Source organism: Halichoerus grypus, chromosome 10, assembly GCF_964656455.1.
Source record: "Halichoerus grypus chromosome 10, mHalGry1.hap1.1, whole genome shotgun sequence".
Lineage (NCBI taxonomy): Eukaryota > Metazoa > Chordata > Mammalia > Carnivora > Phocidae > Halichoerus > Halichoerus grypus.
Genome location: NC_135721.1, coordinates 126021399 through 126040872, shown reverse-complemented (window position 1 = coordinate 126040872; position 19474 = coordinate 126021399). Strand labels below are relative to the sequence as shown.

The following is a 19474-nucleotide window of genomic DNA, read 5'->3' as shown; positions in this document are numbered from 1 at the left end:
CCCAGCCTTTACAGACCACAAATGTGATTAGTATGAGGCAATTTCAGTTAGATTCAGGGCTGGGAGAGATAACAGAAGGGCCTGGTTCTCCCATCAGACTCAGAATGGCTCCCCAGCAGCACTTAACTCAGACAAATGGAGAAGGCAGCTAGGAGGGGGACAGGCGCACAGAGCTTTCTACCACGGAGCTGCCTGCACGAGCCCGCGGGACCAGAAGGGAGGGTTTCAGAAGGACTTGGGGGTTAACAATCCCCTCAAAGTTGGTGGTGGGGAGGGTGGGTTTTGACATCCGTCTCAGTGGGGACTCTATTAAATAAGGTATCAGTAGAACAAGCAGTGACTAGGAAGGGGGACCCGCTAGCCATAAAGAACCAACACTTAGCGGGCATATGTCATGTGTCGGGTCTAAGCAGAACAGGCATACCCCACAGATATCGCCGGTTCAGTTCCAGACTGCGGCCACAGAGCAAATATCACAATAAAGCGAGTCAAATGAATTCTTTTTTTATTCCCAGTGCATATAAAAGTTGTTTACATAATACTGTGGTCCATTAAGTGTGCAATAGCATTATGTCTTAAAAAAGCAATGCACATACCTTAATTTAAAATACTTTATTGCTAAAAAATGCTAACCATCATCTGAGCCTCCAGCGCGTCATAATCACCGATCACAGATCACCGTAATAAATATAATAATAATGAAAAAGTTTGAAATATGGCAAGAATCACCAAACCATGACATAGAGACACAAAGTGAGCAAAATGCTGTGGGAAAAAGAGCACTGGTAGGCTTGCTGGACACCGGGTTCCACAAGCCTTCAGTTCGTAAACCATGCCGTGTCTGTGAAGCTCAGGAAAGTGAAAGGGCGATAAGACGGGGTGTGCACATGTATGTATTTTAGTTCTCACAGCAGCGCACCAGGTAGACATTGTCATCATCCCCATATTTTAAGCGGAGAAACTGAGGCATCAGGAGATTAAACTAGTTGCCCAAGGACACACAGCGTTCAGTGTGGCAACCCCTCTCCGAGAGCCCCTTTAATGTGGAGTGTTTTTGCCAGTCACCTCCTCTGGGACGTCTTCATCCTTTCTGTCATGATCACGTTTCCTCATTTATACCCGCGATTACGCCGTCGGGCTGTGAATCAAGAGCTTCCCACACTGCGTTATCTTCTCCAACTCCTTCTATCTGCCCCTCGCCTTTCCACGCCAGCTAGCTTTTCATTTCTTGGTCGCACTTTCATTTCTTTTGGCCAGTTCTCCCCTTCCACAGTCCGCTTTTGTAACATGTCTTGTAGACTTATCGTCAGGAGACAAGGAGGCTCCCTAACCACACGCTTTGTTGTCTGTGCCTGAACTGAGTCACAGATGCATGGGAACCGGTCACCAGTAGGCTGTGCAAGCAGCGACCTGCTGGGCCACTGATCCTGCTGTGCGTCTGTTATTTACATAGTGATTGGTGGACTGGGGGGCCAGTAGCACAGTTTGTACTTAGTGCAAAATTACACTTCACGTACCATGCGAGCTAAACTGGAACCATTCAACTCAGCTGTGGAAACTGACGGGTGCGTATCAGGACCATGCAAAGCAAAGCTGGCCTGTGATTGGCTGCTCTGTTCTTGTCATTGCTGTGCCAGCATTGGGTCATTCCTTTGCACTGTGGGGCACCCTCGCTGCTGTGACCCACTTCAGAGTCCACTTCTGCATAACTGGCCCCACTTCCTCCAGGTTAAACCCAGCCCTGCTTCAAATCCCTAAGGGATCCCTAACCCCACACAAGGAATTTTGCTTGTAATGCCAAGGGTTGGAAAAGTCTTTCTGCAAGGGGCCAGATGGTAAACATTTTGGACTTACAGCCATGTGGTCTCTGTTGCAACCTCTCAACTCTGCCATTGTAGTGTGTGTGCAGCCATAATGGTGTATAAACAAATGGGTGTGGCTTCATTCCAATGAAAGTATTCACAAAAACAGGTGGCAGCCCAGATTTGGTTTGCCAAACCCCGCTCTCCACTAAGCATCTCATCTTCTTTTCCTTGGGTCTTTTAATTGCAAGTGAAAGAGCTCAACTCAAACCGAATTAAGCAAATAACAACAACCAAAAGTGGAGTGATTGGATTTATTGGTTGATGTTTTCAGCCTTGGCACTACTGACATTTGGAGGTGGATAATTCTTTGTCCTGGGGGGCTGTCCTATGCATTATAGCATGTTTACTAGCATCCCTGGCCTTTATCCACTAGATGCCACTAGTACCTCTCCACTCAGCTGTGACAACAAAAAAAAGGCCCCGATGCCCAATGTCCCCTGATTCGGAACCACTAATATAACTGAAAATGCTAAAAAGCATTAAAGTTGGCTCCAGGTAAGAGTAGACCCAGGGACTGAAACTAGTTTCTCTCCTTCTCTATTCATCTGTCTCTCCTTCCTCCCTCCCTCCCTCCCCACCCCCTTCATGCTGCTCTCCTCTATGCTACTTCGTGTTCAAATAGACTCTCCCCTCTTGGTGACGAGATGGCTGCCAGCAGCTTCCGGTTTATATCCCATCAGCTTTGAGCCCCTTGGAAGAACTTCTCTTTTCCAGTAGCTCCCTAAAAATCCCAGGGCTCGCACTCATTGGCCCATCTTGGGTCACATGCTCGTCCCTGAACCAATGACAGTAGCCAGGGGAAAGCAGTGCTCTGATTGGTCGAGCTGAGATTATGCTTGCAGCTCTGGAGTCGGAAGGTCAGCCTTAAGGAAGGAAGTGGTGGTACCCACAGGACCACAGGCAGAACCAAGCGGGCTAAACACAAGTCTCCACTGCCAGGTGGAAGTCTCCACCCCGTGCCTGGCACACGGGAGGCGGTGAGAGCTCCATCCTTTCGACTGATGCCAGCCTGCTCCCCAGGGGCAGCATCAGCCAGCACGTTGTCAGTGGCCTTTCCTGGCCTGGCATTTAATTCCTCCTAATCTGCCTGCCAAGTTGTTCCCCCCCTGCACCAGCCCTCAGGTTGCAGCTCTAGCTTTTGTGGTGTCCCAGCCGCAAAAGCTCAGTGACTCCGGGCTCCAGCCACAACACGGCTGTATCTGTAATCTTGATTTTACTTCCAGCTCGCTCTCCTGGCTGTGTGTCCCAGCCCTGGAGCCCTGGGGCCCATGCTAATTTGCAGCGCCCACCTCAACTGGTGCCAGAATAACCATTTTAAAAACTGCCTTGGGGAAATCTAATCAAATGAGAGCAAAATCTAATTTGGCACTAAAAGCCTTTGACTAAAGCCCTGTTTTCTGGGATCTTGGGGAGCCTGAATAATCAGCTCTTTCGGGATTTTTTAATGGTTGGGGGTTGGAGAGAGGAGAGAGATGTCAAAGGGGGATTCCAGCAGAGGAAATCGCTATAGACACGTTGACGCCCGTGGCATTGGGTGATAATGGGCAGGGGTGGGCTTCCCAAGGCGCCTCACTTCTCACCCCCAAGAAAGAGTTATCCCACCGGCTGCGCCAAGACTGAAACTTTTTAGCATTCCGAGTTGCACATTCATCAGGAAGACCTTGGTCCTGATCTTCAGGGACAAACCATAGGCTCACAATCCAGATTTGGGGGACCTGGGAGAGAACCCAGTTTTCCTAGCAGGGAATTCAGAGTGCCTTTTACCCTGGGCTTTCATTCGTTTGCCCTTCTGTAAACTGAGGGATGTTCTGTTCTTCTGAAATTACTTGTGGTCTTGGGTTCCTTTCAGAATGTGTCCCAATTCCAGGAAAATGCAAAATCTGATGCATAATATTTCAGGGGATGTGCGGACCCTTTTAAGTTTCCCTGCCATGCCTCCTGTTGCTTCTTCTCATGATCTCGTCCCTCTACCCTGTAAGGTCATCTTCTCCCTCCCTCATTGGCCTCCCTGTGGTCCTCAAATGCCCCCAAGCTTGTTCCCACCTCAGGACCTTTGCACTTGCTATTGCCTCTGTCTGGAGCATTTTCCCTTGTACTCCTATTCTCCCTGACTCATTCTCATCGCTCCTCAGCAGCCTTCCCTGACCTCTCAACACAGTGGTGCCTCCAGGGGTCCAACTCTGGCCACCTTGTTGCAACACCATCCTTTATTTCCTTCATCACTGGTTTTACCAACAACACCACCCTTATTTGTCACTGTCCCCCACTAGAAATCTGCCCCATGAGGGCAGGGACCCTGGTGGCCTCATTCACTGCTGTGCCGCCATTGCCTGGGACAGCTCCTGGCATACCACTGGGGTTTAATAAATAGTTGTTGATATATGAATCTATACGTGCCCAAGGCAGTGTTACCCCAAATAGAGCAGATTCATTGTGCTGCTATCCTGATTTTTACCGTGGATGGGCACACTGATTTATCATTTCCTTAATATTTCCCCCCAATTGTTTTACTCATCTGGCTCTATGTTTGTTTTTGTAAATAAAGTTTTATTGGAACAGAGCTACGCCCACTTGTTTATGTATTGTCTGTGACTGTTTTCTACAACTATTGAGTAGCTGCAATAGAGACCATCTGGCCCACAAAGCCTACGATATTTACTATCTGGGCCTTCACAGGAAATGTTTGCTGACCCCTGCTGTTTGTCATCCTTCCCCAAGGAGGAGGAACAGGAGAGAGTGGAGGGAGGCCAGAAGTGTTACCAGAGTAGAGCTCCTTACACGTAGAAAGACACATCAAACGTGAGGAATAAGGTCATTGAGGTTTAGTAGATCTTATTTCCTGGATTGGACTTGATCTCTAGGGGCCTTTCCAGCCCTCCCTATGCGGTTTTTTGTGGAAGAGAGAGACGTGCAGGTGGCAGGGTTTCTCACCTACAGACTATTGACATTTTACACAGGATGATGATTCTCTGCTGTGGGCCATCTTGAGCACTGTGGGATGTTGAGCAGCATCCCTGGCCCCCACCCCCTGGTTGCCGGCAGCATGTCCCTCCCCAACTGTGACAAAACCAGAAATGTCTGCAGATATTGCCAAGTGTCCCCGGAGGGGCGAAACCACCCCCGGCTGAGCCCCGCTGCTTTCAGGGGACGGATGCAGCAGTGTTTGAACCTGCCGTGTTCCCGAGAGAGGGGAAGCAGGCCTTCCGCTGGCCCCGTGCTGGGCGCCACTGCGCCTTACTCCAGCCCACATCTCAGTCCTCCCGCCCTCACACCCAGCCAGGCACCCACCACCTAAATATTGACGTTCCCTGAGACTCAGAGCCAGTTTCCCCGCCCCTCGCCCCCAGAATGCCAGGGTTCTTTCTTTTTCTTTTTTTTTTTTTTTAGATTTTATTTATTTATTTGAGAGAGAGAATGAGATAGAGAGAGCATGAGGGGGGGGAGGGTCAGAGGGAGAAGCAGACTCCCTGCTGAGCAGGGAGCCCGATGCGGGACTCGATCCCGAGACTCCAGGATCACGACCTGAGCCGAAGGCAGTCGCCCAACCAACTGAGCCACCCAGGCGCCCTGCCAGGGTTCTTTCTGGCTGGGCTTTGCCCTCCTGCGCAAAGGGGGCCCCCACCCTGGGCCTTACGCCAAAGCTGCTTGGGACCCTCCCTTCCTCTTTTCACCTCCTCCAGTTGCCCAGATCCTTCCAGGAGGTGTTTCCTCACCTTCCCACTTCCCGCATGCCAGGGGAGGACTGGAGGCACGTGCCATGGGCATTCGGGAATGGCTGCTTGGGGCCTAAAGGGGCTTCCCACTCCCAGGCGGGGCCAGCCACCTGCCAGGCCTCCAGGAAAACCCCCATGGAGGGCTCCAGCTCCATCCCCGCTCTCCCTGCCCAGGCCTCTCTTCTCTGGGAGCAACAGGCCCAAGGCAGCTCTCCATGCTTTCTCGAAGGTTCCAGGTAGAGGGACCTGTCTCATCCTCTGCTGGCATCAGCGCCTAGCCCCAGTGCACTCCTCCCTTTACGGATGTTCACCTCCGCTGTCTGTCTCTTCTCATCTCGGGCTCTGAACTGGCGCCCACTGAACACTCCCAGTTTGCCAGGCACGGCGCTGAGCACTCTGCTGGTGAAATCTCTTTCACTCCCTTCAACAATCTGGAACTCACCCATTCCCGAGCTCTCGGCACCAGCTCCCGCGTGTCTCAGAGCCCCCGTGTCCTCATCCGAAGGAGAGCTGGCACACGGCCTCTGTCTCTGGAAAAACCCTCAGATTTTTCCATTTCTTCAAAATGGCTTTATAGGCTGTAATTATTAAAAATCATACTTGCTCCTTGAGAAGAAAAAAGAACAAGAGAGTACCATAAAGATCTTATGTGTTACCTCTTCATCCGCAGAGAGTTTGGGGGTATGTCCCCTTCGCGAGGAATCCGGGTGATTTTCTTTACGTAAGGCCTGTCGCCAGTGTGAAAGGCGAATGTGGAGACGGGCACGGCTCCTGAATGTCCAGCCCAGTGGGGTTTCAGCAACGGAAGCAGCCAGGTTCCAGCGGGAGATAGAACGAGCCCGTCCCCCAAGCAGTACGCCCCACGCCCAGCGAGAACCCCTGCTTTGTTCTCCAACACCATAGATCTGTTTTGCCTCTTTTTGAACATCATATAAATGAGATCGTACAGCATTCTTTCATCTCTGGCTTATCTCTCAACGTGATTAGGTGGTTGAGCTGCATCTGTTACTGAACGTGGCACTGGTTCGTTCTGTCTTGTTCCGGAGTGGTATTCATTCCACTATACAGATCTCCAGCAATGTCTTCAACCATGCTTTTGTTGATGGGCATCTGACTTGTTTCTAGTTCTTGGCTCTCATGAACAGTGCTACCCTAAGCCGTGTCCTGCACATGACTTGGGGAATGAATGAATGCCTTCCTGCTGAGTCAATACCCAGGATTTGAATCACTGGGTCAGGAGGTACGAGGGAGTTCAAGGTTAGCAGAGCCTGCCCGTCAGGGTCGCACAGGAGGTGGGCTAGTCTGCACTTCCCCTGGCAGGTGTGTCAAGGGCTGTTACTCCACATCCCCAACAACAATTGGTATCATTCATGGTCTGATATTAGCCGTTCTGGTCACCGTGCAGTAGACAGAATTCAAGGGGTCCATAGCTGGAATGGGAAAGAATCGCATTCTTATTTTTACGAACCTACACCATCACTTAACATTGGCTTCCATTAGGAAGGAAGGCCATGAAACATAGCACAAGAGAATCTGTAATTTTATCATTGGTAGGAATCACTGATATGATAATATTCCATGGCAGTGGTGACAGAGATCACAAAATAAAATATTTTCACTTATCACTACTTTGAAACCATTATTTGCAAGGTAATATCTTTTGTAAGAGGACATGCTACTATGTGGCAAATTCTTTTAATATTTAGATAACTATATTTCAAAATAACTTATTTTCTCTGTAATCCTATATATTTTATCTTATGCACATAAAAACATTTGAGGAGGAGGCTCAGCGCTGTTTTCACGCCTTGGGGACACAGTGGTCTCGGTGGTCGGGGGACAGAGGAGACTTCTGCTCTCTGCTTTCTCACGTGGCCTCCTGATCCTTCTCCCCTTCCAGCTTTCTTCGGGAAGTATCTTAATGAATACAATGGCTCCTATGTGCCGCCTGGCTGGAAGGAGTGGGTCGGCCTCCTTAAAAATTCCCGTTTTTATAACTACACGCTCTGTCGGAACGGGGTGAAGGAGAAGCACGGCTTTGACTACTCCAAGGTAAGTCCTGCCTGTCCCTGGCCAGGGGACAGTTAGGAGCGCGACACGGGAGCTTAACTACCTGGCTTACTGACGGTGACGCTTACTTAAATGAGTGACCTCAAGCAGCCTACGTGCACCTCTGCTTCTCCCTGTGTTCATCTCTTAAATAATAGTCTGTGTCTGCGAATATTGGTCACAGGATGCTGGAGCAGAGTATTCTTAGAGGAAGTGTGCGTACAGACAGTCCAGTCCAGTTCAGTGAATGTTCACCAACCCAACAGGCACATGTCACCAGCACATGGTAGGTCAAGAAGCAGACTATCACCACCAGACCCCAAAGCCCCCTCACGTAACTCCTCCCACCAGCCGCCCTCCCACAGGGATGGCCACAGCTCAGCCTTGCAGCGTGACACCCTCATTCTGCATCCAGCTCCTTTGGCTTCACACCACATTGAGACCCATCCATGCTGTCACGGGGCAGGGGGGGCGTAGATCCTTCACTCTCGTTGTGTGGTGTTCCGCTGTATGAGTGTACCTCAGTGTATGTGTTTGTTCCCGTGTCGTAGTTTTTCTAGTCCTACTAATTTGTCTGATATGAGACAGAGTGCACAGATCTGACGTGGAAAGCTCGGGGAATTCTCACGTATGGGTGGGCCACCCCGGTCAAGATATAAAGCATTTCTAGCCCCCAGAAGGCTCCCTTGTACACCTTTCCAGTCAAAACTTCCACCCCTGCGGTAACCTCGATTCCAACTTCCATCACCACAGATTAGTTTTGCCTGTTCTAGAACCTCACGTCAATGGAATCATGTTGTATGGGCTCTTTTGGGTCGGGACTTTTTTCACTTAGCCTAACGGCTGCGACAGTCCTCCATGTGCCTGCACATCATCAGCCGCGTGGTCCCCTCGTGCAGCGTAGCGATGTTGTGTAGACTGCAGGTGTGAATCCGCTCAACCCCTGATGGACATTTTGGCTGTCTCCAGTGGGGGCCTGTTATGAATGAGGCTGCTGTGAACATCCTTACACATGGCTTTGGGTAGACATAGGTACTCCTTTCTTTCGGTTACACACCTGCGAGGAGAACCCCTGGGACACAGGATAGGTTCCGTGGTTGAACCAGTTGACAGCCCCAGCCAGGAATGTTATAAGGGTTCAGGTTCCTCCACATTCCGCATCAACACTGGTACTGTCTTTTTTAGTATTCTCTTGTACCGGGGAATAGTGGTATTTCATTGTGGTGTTATCAGAAAGGTTTTTGAGGACCAGGTAAGTTAATACCCATAGAGCATCAGAAGAGCCCCTTCTATACAGTAATACTCAATACGTAGTAGTTCAGATCAGGACAACAAACTTTCTCTGTAGAGGGCCATATACTAAATATGTTACAGTTACAAGCCGTACGGTCTCTGTTGCAACTACTTAAGTCGCCATTGTCGTGTAAAAGCCGCCATAGGTGATGTGTACACAAATAAGCACGGCTCGTTCCAATAAAACTTTATTTATAAAAACAGGCAGTGGGCCTGGTTTGGCCCGCAGGCTATAGTGTGCTGATTCTTGGCTTAAATGAGGAGGGAGAGGGGGAAGGAGGGAGGAGGAGGAGGAGGAGGATGGGAGACCAACAGTGATGTCTCATCTAAACTTTCCATTAAAAAAAATCTGGAGACTAGCAAATACCCTGTCCCAACTAAATCTTCAAAGCCAGCTCTTGCATCCCCCTGCAGCTTTCTTGATCCATTCTTCAACCCCCCCCCACCCGCCGCAACGTTCTTCCCTTCTCTCTCCCTTCCCCACTGTCACTGCCACCAGCCCTCAGCCTGGCTGACTGTCACAAACAGGGCTTTCTGGGTTAGTGTTGATGATTCCTCAGGGCTCCCCTCCCTAGTTCATCTCTCTCTGAATCACTACACAAGGTCCCCCGCAGGCAGAAGTCACCAGGGGACAGGAAGTCACACACACAGGATAGCAAGCTGGGAGAGGGGGGGACAGTAGAGAGTGGTGGGGACTATGGAGAATGTATCTAAGAGGGGGCAGCCAACTCAGATCAGGCCTGTCAGTCCCATGTAGAAATGTGGGCCCAAGATGGCCAGGTTTTCTGATATTTCAGCAGAAGCTACAAATTTATGTGTTTTTCCCTGTGAAATCTCCTGATTTTTAAATATTGGCGGCTAATTCAGACTTTTCTAACATCCTGCGTGAATCAAGTTTGCCTGAGGGCCAGACCTGACCCATGGATGCGCGGCCTTCACAACGCACTGTGCTGTTCTTCTGCCCACTGCCCTCCAGGGACTGTGCAGTCAGTTTCTCCCTTGGAGGCAGAGGACTGGGGTTCGGAGCCCCACCTCAACACATGATGTGCCGTTGGTTATGCTCCCTACTCCTAAGGGGCTCATTTCCCAAATCTGGAAAATGGGCACACCCCTGCATACATAATAATGTACACACACACCAGCCCCATCTCCTATTTCAGCATCCCCAGTATGAGCCAGTTCAACCAGACCAGCCTTGTTGGTTATTACAACCATCTCCAAATCTTTACGAGTGCTCTCCCGCCCTGAACTTATCCAAGTCTTATCCATCTTCTCTTCCATGAATCCTTCCCCGGGTGCCCTAGACTACAGGATTTATCCTTTCTTGAATCAGAGTGGCCTCTCTCAATTGCTTGGGAACAGAAACTCAGCTCAAAGTGGCTCAACTGAAAAGGAAACATATCAGCCGATTTAGCTGGTCCAGCAGTAAGGGCATCAGACACAGCTGGATCCAGGGGCTCAAACAAAATCGTTAGGTGGTGGTTTCTCCTCTAAGCTGTTTTCTTCTCTTCAGTGCCATTTACAGTCCCTCTCCCTCCCTCCCTGTCCTCCCCATCTTTCCCCTTCCCTTCCTCTCCCTCCAGCCTCTCACCTTCCTGCCCAGCTGCAAGTGAGGCAGTCTCCTTCCTAGGATTCTCAGCAAGTCTCATTGCATCTCACTGGCTCTGGATCCGTCACATGTCTGCCCCTGAACCAATCAGTGTGGCCAGGGAGGGAGGCAGTGTTTCAAGGGGCTGTAGTCACATGCTCCACTCCTGAACCAGAGATAGGGACAGTGGGAGCCCCGCCCTGGAGCCAGACCCTGGACCATCAGCTGAGAATAGAGCCCATATGAAAATGGAGAGTTTCCACAGAAGAAAGCTGAGCAGATGCTCAATGGCCTAAAAACACCCTATCCCACTCCCCTTCGGGGAACACCGGCACATTTAGGGATCCCTCCTACCTTTGATAGGGGATCACCACTGATGTGTCCCCTCACTGAGTCTGATCAGTTTAGGCCCCGGTGGCAGAAACCACATGTGACATCACCTGGGCAGCACTGTGCCCCTCGCTCTGTCTCACTCTGCACAGAGCAGGCCTCCATTCCCTCCCAGGTGAATTAATTCCAAAGTCCTGGTGGGGGGATTTCTAAGCTAGAAACACAAATTGTAGTGTCTTGGGGCTAAACACGCTGCTTCTCTCCTCCCAGACTCAACATGGGAAGATCCTCCAAAACCTAGAGAAATCCACTCTGTCCTCGTTAAAATTCCTCACCATGTCCATGCCTGGTCTCAGAGCGGCCCTGTAATCAAGTTATCCAGGGACACTCAGAGTCCCTTTGGGGCTGAGGACGGGACACACAGTGGCTGTTCTTTCACCCTGTCTCCTGCCACAGACACAGCTCCCCTGTGAATGAGAGCAGCCCCGTGGGAGGATTCCTGGGCCCCCTGTTAGTGGAGGCCTGGGAACAGGGGGATGGGGGCCCCTTTGGAGTCAGAGCTGGCGCAGGTCCAGGGTTGAGACCTGAGGCGGGCAGCGGGCAGTGGGGCCAGAGTGAGCTGGGCGTTTCCATGGGGGCAGAGCCGGGGAGCCTGTGCTCCAGCAACCTGAGGGGTGAGATGCCTCTACCAGGATTCATTGCTGGCCTCGGTGGCTTCAGCAGGAGGCCCAGCTGGGGAAGAAGTTACGGTCCTTCCCTAGTTCCTTCAAAAGGCCCTTTGAGGACTCTGTCCTGAGTCACTATTCCCAAGGCCAGATGCCCTGGAAAGGGTCCTGATGGCAAAGTGGACAGAGAGGCAGCAATGGCAGGAGAGGAACGATAAAGCACGCGCGCTGATGGCCAGGGAGGGTTGGGGAAGGTGAGACTGGCGGCGGCGGGAGGGGGCTAGGAATGACAGGGTCAGGTCGCAGAAGAGGCCTCCAGGTGGGGAGTAGACGAGGCCCAGGTGCTGGGAAGGCCCTGAGGGGTGGCGGTCTCTGTAAACTTGAATGGGACCCTTTGATCCAGCATTTGTCCTGCTGTGTTCTGGAGAAGCCTCTTTCATTGGCAGGAGGGGAACTGGCTCGGCTGTTGCTTGCAGCTTTGTTTGTTACTGAAAGAAATCAATGAAGGCCACCAATGCAGGAAGTGATTAAATGACCACAAAGGAACCCTACCCTGGAGGATTCTAGAAAAAGACAAGGGGGGCCTGTGTGATGGCTTTACATCAAAAGGGCTTTGGACATAGGGCTGAAGGCAAGAGCAGGCTGCAGAGAGAGCTCCTCCAGGCCCCTGCTCAGATGTCACCTTCCTAGACCACCGTGTGTCAAGGGCACCCCCCCCAACTCACCTCCCCCCCCAGCTGATCACCACTGATGCACCACACCTGTGTGGAGCACTGGTTCACTTTATGTCGGTCTCCTCGCTTTAGAATACAAGGCCCTTGAAGGCAGGCGTGTGGGTTCGTTGTATTCACTGCTGTGTTTGTTGAATGATTAAATGAATGTGCACAGTATGATCTGATCAATGTAAAAAAAAGATGCATAAAGCAATACTATAACACATGTAACAACACATCTGAAAAAGTACTTCCTGGTGAGGGGCAAGAGGGGCCAAGATCAGAAGCAGGGGTGAGGAGTGATGAAAGGGAACCAGATTTGTTTGTACTGTTTTCATCTTCACGTAGAAAGCACAGGCGTGTGATTCTTGAGGAATAATGAGTAGCGCTCACTTAGACGTAACATGCAGCAGATCTGTTGAAATCATTCTACATGATACAGAATTAACCCATGCATTTCTTACCATAGCCTACACCGTATATGCTGTTACTCTTCAAAACCGGCACATAAGGAAACTGAGGCATAGAGAAGCTAAGGAACGAGGCCACACAGCTAGTTAAGTGGTAAAGCTTAGGATTCAAACCCAGGCCATCTGGCTTCCAAATCCATTCTCTGAACTAGGGCCCGTGGGCCAAGTCCTGCCCGCCGAGTGTTTCTGTCTAACCTTTGAGCTTAGAGTGGTTTTTACAGTCTTAACTTGTTGAAAAAAATCAAAAGAGCAGCTTCCATGACAAGTGAAAATGACATGAAATTTACAATTTAGCAGGCCTCTAGTTCTCCTGGAGCGCAGACGTGCCCATTCATCTACACAGTGGCTGTTCGTGCTCCAGTGACAGTGAGCAGTAGCTGCAGCTGTGACATCTGGCCTGCTAAGCCTCGCACATTTCCTAGCTGACCCTTTACAGAAACGGTTTGTTGATGCTTAGTGTAAACTACCATATACTCATTAAGAATTTTGTTTGTGAGGGAAAAGCGATGGGGCAGACAAAAAATACAAAGGCTTGAGGTCTCGCTCTGAGTGCATGGCTTGTTAGTTCTGTGACCTCAGTTTCCCCATCTGTCAAATGGGCACGAAGTCCACTTCTCAGAGTTGCTGTGAAGGTCAGTTGAGCAAACATGTAATAGTAATCAAGAGCCAATGTTCATTGTGGGTTTTCTCAGTGCGGGCTCCTTGCTGAGTGCTTTATTCATTTGTCAAATGCTCACACCACCATCTGAAGAAGGGACTCTTATCGGGCCCATTTTTTAGATGCAGAGACTGAGATGCAGGAAGGTGAGTGGTTGGCCCACAGATAGCAGGTGATAAAGCTGGGGTGCGAACCCAGAGTTTCTGACTCCAGAGCCCTCAGCTTCATGAAATACGACTGCTCCTTAAAGGGATACGAATCTCTTTTGAACACAAACTGCTGTAGAAGTTTCCACGGGGGTGGGACCAGCACTATGATTCAGAATAAAAGTTAGACCTGCTGCCCAGGGAGCCAGTGGCTCAGAATAAGAGACCCTCTGTTACAGCTTGACTTGCCAAGTGAAGAGAATATCAAGAGGTAGGCTTGAGGGCTGCCCCCTGGGGGGGGCGGGGGCAACCGCCCTTCTCTGCCTCCCCATCCCTGCTCTCAAACCAAGTCTCAGAAGCAAAGCCATCATTCTCAAGGCACAGCCCTAAAGCAGCTCATGTGGGCTTCCCAAGCAGAAAGTTTAGTCCTGGAAGCCAGGAGACTCCAGTTTGGGGGATGCTCTGAGAAATTTGGGGTGAGCTGGCTTATCTCACCCAAGTTCAGACAAGAGGTAGAACCACAGGCTTCCATGGGGCAGAAGTGTGAGGATCTCCCAGGGGACACTCATGGGACATGTTTCTCCGGGCACCCAGGTCCAGGCAAGAAGAGGAACTTGCCATCATGCCAGTTGTGGTCCCGTCTCGTGTCCTTACAGTCTCTGTCCCCCACCCCCAGCAGCCAGAAGTAATCCGAAGCCAGTGAAAACCTCCTGCCCCTCCCAGGTCCCCTGCCTTCTTTTCGATAATGAGAATGCTTTTCCACAACCAGCACAGGACTGTGATCACCATGGGGACGGGGACCTGTGACCACATCCCAAGCCCTTAACAGGAAGCCTGGCACCCTGGGAACAGGCACCCAACAAGTATTTGTTAAGTGAGCACATAAATGAGAAACAGCGGCAAAAGCCAAGCCTGAAGAATGAGGCAGGGCTTGAGACGGGCCAGCCTGTCCTGTCACCGAGGTCCCCAGGAGCACGCCCCACACCCCACAGGCTTCCTCGGCTAAATGACCAGTTGGAGGAAATGGACGCTTTTGCCCAGAGCCACAGGGTAACAATCTCCAGGGATGCACTGGGTTCCTCTTGGTTTACTGATCAAAGTCAGTCGGAGGTCACAATGGAGAAAGGGGGACACTGCTGTGGCTGCTAAGCTCCAGCTAGGAGCAAAGTCCCCAGAACTTGACATCACCACCCACCTGCATGGGCGCGGCTGGGAGGGCATCCGGGGCAGTCTAGCCCCTCACCTAGGAGAGCGGGAATGGGCCTGGCGCAGGGCTGAAGGGGGGCAGAGAGGAGAGTTCCTCATAATCTATCAGCTGATCTCCAGGTTCTAGAAAATTCATCTTTTAGCCTCCCCTGTCTCACCCTTCCTGTTAACAACCCCCATCCCTGATTCTTCCTGGCTGACCCCGGCACCCAGCTCAGCTTGTCCAGCACTTAGCACTCCTGCCTTCGCCCTGACATTTTCTTTCTCCTGGACACCCACCCCCCGTACCCTTCACTCAAACCAGAAACCAGGTGGCAGGGTGTGAGGTGGGGCAGGGGGGTCGGGGGGAGGCGACTTCCCCCCTCCCCCACATGCAGCCAATGGACACATCCTGTCTAGTGAATCTGCTCCCAGCCATGACTGGACGATGCCACCACCACCCTGGCCCAGGTCCCCTTACCCTCACTCTGATGCCCGGATGCTCACGTCCTGTGGCCAGAGAGCTGGTGTGTCCTTGTGGGCCAGCCTGGGGCTCACCACCCACCCCTGGAGTCAGGGCGGTGTCCCCTTCGATCCACATGGATGACTGGGGTGGGGGAGGGTGTGCAGTGTGCAAGATGCTGCAGCCGGTGGAGGTCGGCAGAGCCTGAACTGGTGCCAGAGTGGCTTTGAGGAGGACCCAGGAGGGCGGGTGCCCTCAGGTATGCGGAAAATCTGCCACACCACCGAGACAGCCAACATTAGCCGACTTGTCAAGAGCTGGCTACGCGCAGGGCACCGTGTCAAGGGCTTTTCACCTCCAAGCACTTGCAACCCTCCTGGCAGCCTGGAGAGGCAGACCCGGTCATCACAGCACACACGTCTCGGAACACGCGATATCATGATATCACAGGCCGTAGGAGCCCCCGGGTCACCCTCCTGGGCCCCTTTCCTGGCCTGCCCCGCGCCCTCCCCGGGAGGAAACCAGGCCCCTGCTGATCCCTGGACGCCTTTGTTCTAGTGTTGCATATGTAGATGTCTCAAACAATATGTTTTGTGCGGTTTTCGCCTGTACACAAGTGGTGTTGCATCGTGCAGGTCCTCCCACAGCCTGCTTTTCTCACCCAGGGCCAGGCCGGTAAGGTCTATCCATGTCGATCCAGGTGGCTCGAGTTTGTTCTTTCTGGATGCTGTATCATTGCATTAGGGATGTTCCTGGTGGCTTTTTAAAAAAAACACGTTTGATCACAACCACGTAGGCGTGTCGGTCCACAATCAAGCAGTGAGGATGGGTTTCTTACAGAGAGCGGCAGCCCTCCCCGTGGCTCCGCACCAGCCCGAGACATCATTCCCTTGCTCATTGATTGTCTCTCTGCCCCTGGACAATCGGCCCCAGGGGGGCAGGGATTGTCTGGGTCACTGCAGTGCCCCAGCTCCTCACAAGTTCTCCCGTCTCTCCCCACACCCCAGGACTACCTGACAGACCTCATCACCAATGACAGCGTGAGCTTCTTCCGCACGTCCAAGAAGATGTACCCACACCGGCCCGTCCTGATGGTCATCAGCCACGCGGCCCCCCATGGCCCCGAGGACTCCGCCCCCCAATACTCACGCCTCTTCCCCAACGCGTCCCAGCACATGTAAGCTTCGGTACCCTGCCCGCAGGGCCGCTGGGTGGTGTGAAGGTGGGAGGGTTGGGCTGTGGATGGTAATGGCACGACCGTGATGGAGCTGTGCCTTGTCTCAAATCCTCCTGGTGCAAAGAACCCAGGAACGCATTGCCCACCTGTGGGGACACCGGACGCAAATCCAGCCAGCCTGGCTTATGGGCCAAAGCAGGCGGCAAGTGTTAAGTTGGGACCCTCGTCCTCCCCCCTAGAGGTCTGTGCGTGCAGTGCGGTATAATGGGTTTCCTTTGTGATCCTGTGTTTTTTATTTTATGCATTTTAAATCATTTTGAGAAGTGGTCTGTAGCTTCATCAGACTATGACTATATTAAGCAGCCTTTCCTGAGCTGTTGACCATGTGGCAGGCTCCGTGCTGAGTCCTTACATTGCACCAAATCCCTGAATATTCACAACAACCCTCAAAGTATTATTTATCCATTCCTGCATAACAAATTACCCTGACATTGAGCAGCTAAAAACAAACGTGTATTAGGTCACAGTGTGTGTGAGTCAGGCACCTGGGAGTGGCCTGTCTGGAAGGTTCTAGCGCAGGGTCTCCCGAGGTTCTAATCCAGCTGTCGGCCAGGGCTACAGCCACCTGCGGCCAGCCCGGGGCTCACAGGGCGGCTCCTCGACCAGCCAGCCTCTTCGGAGGGTTGTTTGGGTGTCCTCACCGCATGCCAAACAGCTGGCTTCCTCCAGAGCAAATGATCTAAGATGAAGGAATGGACTGAGGGCCTGGCGTAGACAGAGAGAGGTTGAGCTGGAAGCCGGAGTCTTTTGTGACCTAATCTAAAAGTGACACACCATCCCTGTGCCATATTCTCTTGGTCGCACCGACCAATGCTGCCAGTGTGGGAGGGGCAGCACAGGGTGTGAATGCCAGGAAGGGGGGGCCATCGAGAGCTATCGTGGAGGCTGCCTACCACATCTGGCATTCCCATTCCACAGATGAGGAGACCGAGGCACAGAGAGGCGAGGTAACTTGCGGCCGGGAAACTGCAGAGCCAGATTGAGATCCTGCCCCCAGCCGCACCTGCCATCTCTCTGCCCACCCCTCCTGTCCTCCTCCCTCCAGCTGGCTAGTAAATCTCTCTGGAAAGTTCTCTTCCTGCCTCCAGCCACCTCCCGCTTAGCAGTGATACCCAGCAGCCCTTGCTGTGACATTGGGGCGACAAGGACAGGGCAATTTGGAATCCGCCTGAATATTCCGGGTGTTTAATTGTCATTATAATCAGACTGCGTTGCCCTCCTCATCCCCTGGCTGTAATTACTTTCTGACAGTGCCCAGAGTGGCTCCGAGAGGATGGGGCCGTGTGCTCACCTCCCGATCCCCTGGTCTTCGGGGAGGAGAGTGGACAGATGGTGAGCCGCATTCCAGGGGCCACGGCGCCCCCTCGCTCCCCAGCCGGCAGCCCTGCCTCTCTGCACACCTGACTTGCGGGCACGCTCCTCCGCCGGGGACACCAGCTGCCCCCACCAGCGGCTCCCCGCGGCGGGAGGAGGCGGGTGCGCAGCTCAGTCCCACCTAGGGAGCCACCGGGGGTGGGGGGCAGGTGGGCTTCGCTTCCGCGGCTTCTCCTTTAAAAGAGGCGCTGGCAGCCCTCCTCCCCAGCAGCAGTTTCATGAGATTGTTTGACGTTGGCTGCTCATTTATTTTCCCTTTGAAATGAAAATTATAGAAATTGAACATGAGTAACGCCTGCTATTACTTACCCGGAGAACCCCCGTTGCCTTATTAGGGGTGTGTTTGGAAGGCTCTCCTATCTCTGGGGTATAATCATTTCCAAAACAAAACCAAAAACCAGAAACTTCTGCAGTTGGGCTATTTAATTATGACAGTCAAGGGGGGTGAGGAGGGGACAGGGCCCTGCTGGTGGGTCAGAGTTCCAGATCTTTCGATCCGGAGGCTCCTGTCAGACTGCCACCCAGTCAAGCCTGGGGTCCCGTTCTTGACGTGGGCCCCGTGGGCTCTCCCAGATGCTGCCTGCTGCAGCGTCCTCCCGCTCCACCTGCCCGGGGCCCCATCCCGCTCCCTGCCCCACACGCCTGTGCACACACACAGGGATGCAAACACACACACAGACACACACAAACACATGCACACACGAATGTACAAACACACATGAAAATACAAATTAGATACACACGTAGATTCCCAGACACACACACACACAACCACACACAAACACGCAGACATGCACACACAGAAAATACAAAGACACACACAGAGAGACACCCCAACCCCCACCAGCCCCCGGAGCTCCCTTTGAGTGTGGCGTCCGACTGTGGGCTCATGGGCCTCTCAGAACCTATGGGAGCCAGGCCGCACTGACAGCCTGGAGGTGGTGGCTGTCAGGGCCCTCGCCCCCTCCTGGGGACTCCAGCTGCACAGTGAGGGGCTGGAGGGCATGTCCTTCTTCCCCCCCACCCCCACTGCTGCCCCCAGCAGAGGGGAGGGGATGCTCGCCTTCAGGCCCTGTTGTGAACACACCACACATTCCTCAGATTCTTGAGGAGGTGAGGCTTTCCCCTCTTTGTTCTGCAAGCAGCTGGGTTCTTGTGAAAGTGGGACCCTGGAGGAGACTGGCCTCCTGCAGGTGACCAGCAAGCTGGCACTGGCCTGAGAAGGTCCCCAGGCCCTGCACACTCCGGCTCTGAGATCCTGCTCCGAAAGAGGTCTCCAAGAAAGGGCTTTTGGAAATCCTTCCACTGCAGACTCCTGACAAACTCACCCCTCACTGTTCTCGAGGGCAGACACCAGCCTAATAGAATCTAGTAGATTCAGGGATGATTGCTCAAAATTGCATCCTGGAATCCGGCCCCTTGGGCCTCCAGGAACAATTTTCCCATACCACCAAACAGCTCTGAGGGCGTGTCTGCACAGCCCCTGCCCCCAGCAGTCCCCTTCCAGTTCCTCGGGGGGGGGGGGGGGGGGGGGGGGGAGAAAGAGGCTTGTTCCTAGGAATGTTCTACATGCAGGGTCAGGCCCTAAGCCGGCCCACAGGAGAGCCAGACCTCTGCTCTTAATCAAAGGAGGCCAGGGGGGCCGGGCTGGATTTAGCAGCGGGAGACCAGCCAGGGACTCAAAGCAAAGTCCAGAAGGAATCTCAAGGCTTGTGGTTCACCCCC

The 19474-nt window shown here is 52.6% G+C and overlaps 1 protein-coding gene across 6 annotated transcripts in view; it reads left to right on the top strand.

Moving 5' to 3' along the window:
- Positions 1-19474, top strand: part of SULF2 (sulfatase 2) — a 111479-nt gene that overhangs the window by 67615 nt on the left and 24390 nt on the right. For 5 of the 6 annotated variants that reach the window (XM_078057281.1, XM_036106107.2, XM_078057284.1 and 2 more), the window contains 2 exons: positions 7479-7630; positions 16146-16315. In XM_078057281.1, the coding sequence (XP_077913407.1) occupies positions 7479-7630; positions 16146-16315 (322 nt within the window). The remainder of the gene's footprint in view (positions 1-7478; positions 7631-16145; positions 16316-19474) is intronic. The other variant, XM_078057285.1, reaches the window with a different exon arrangement.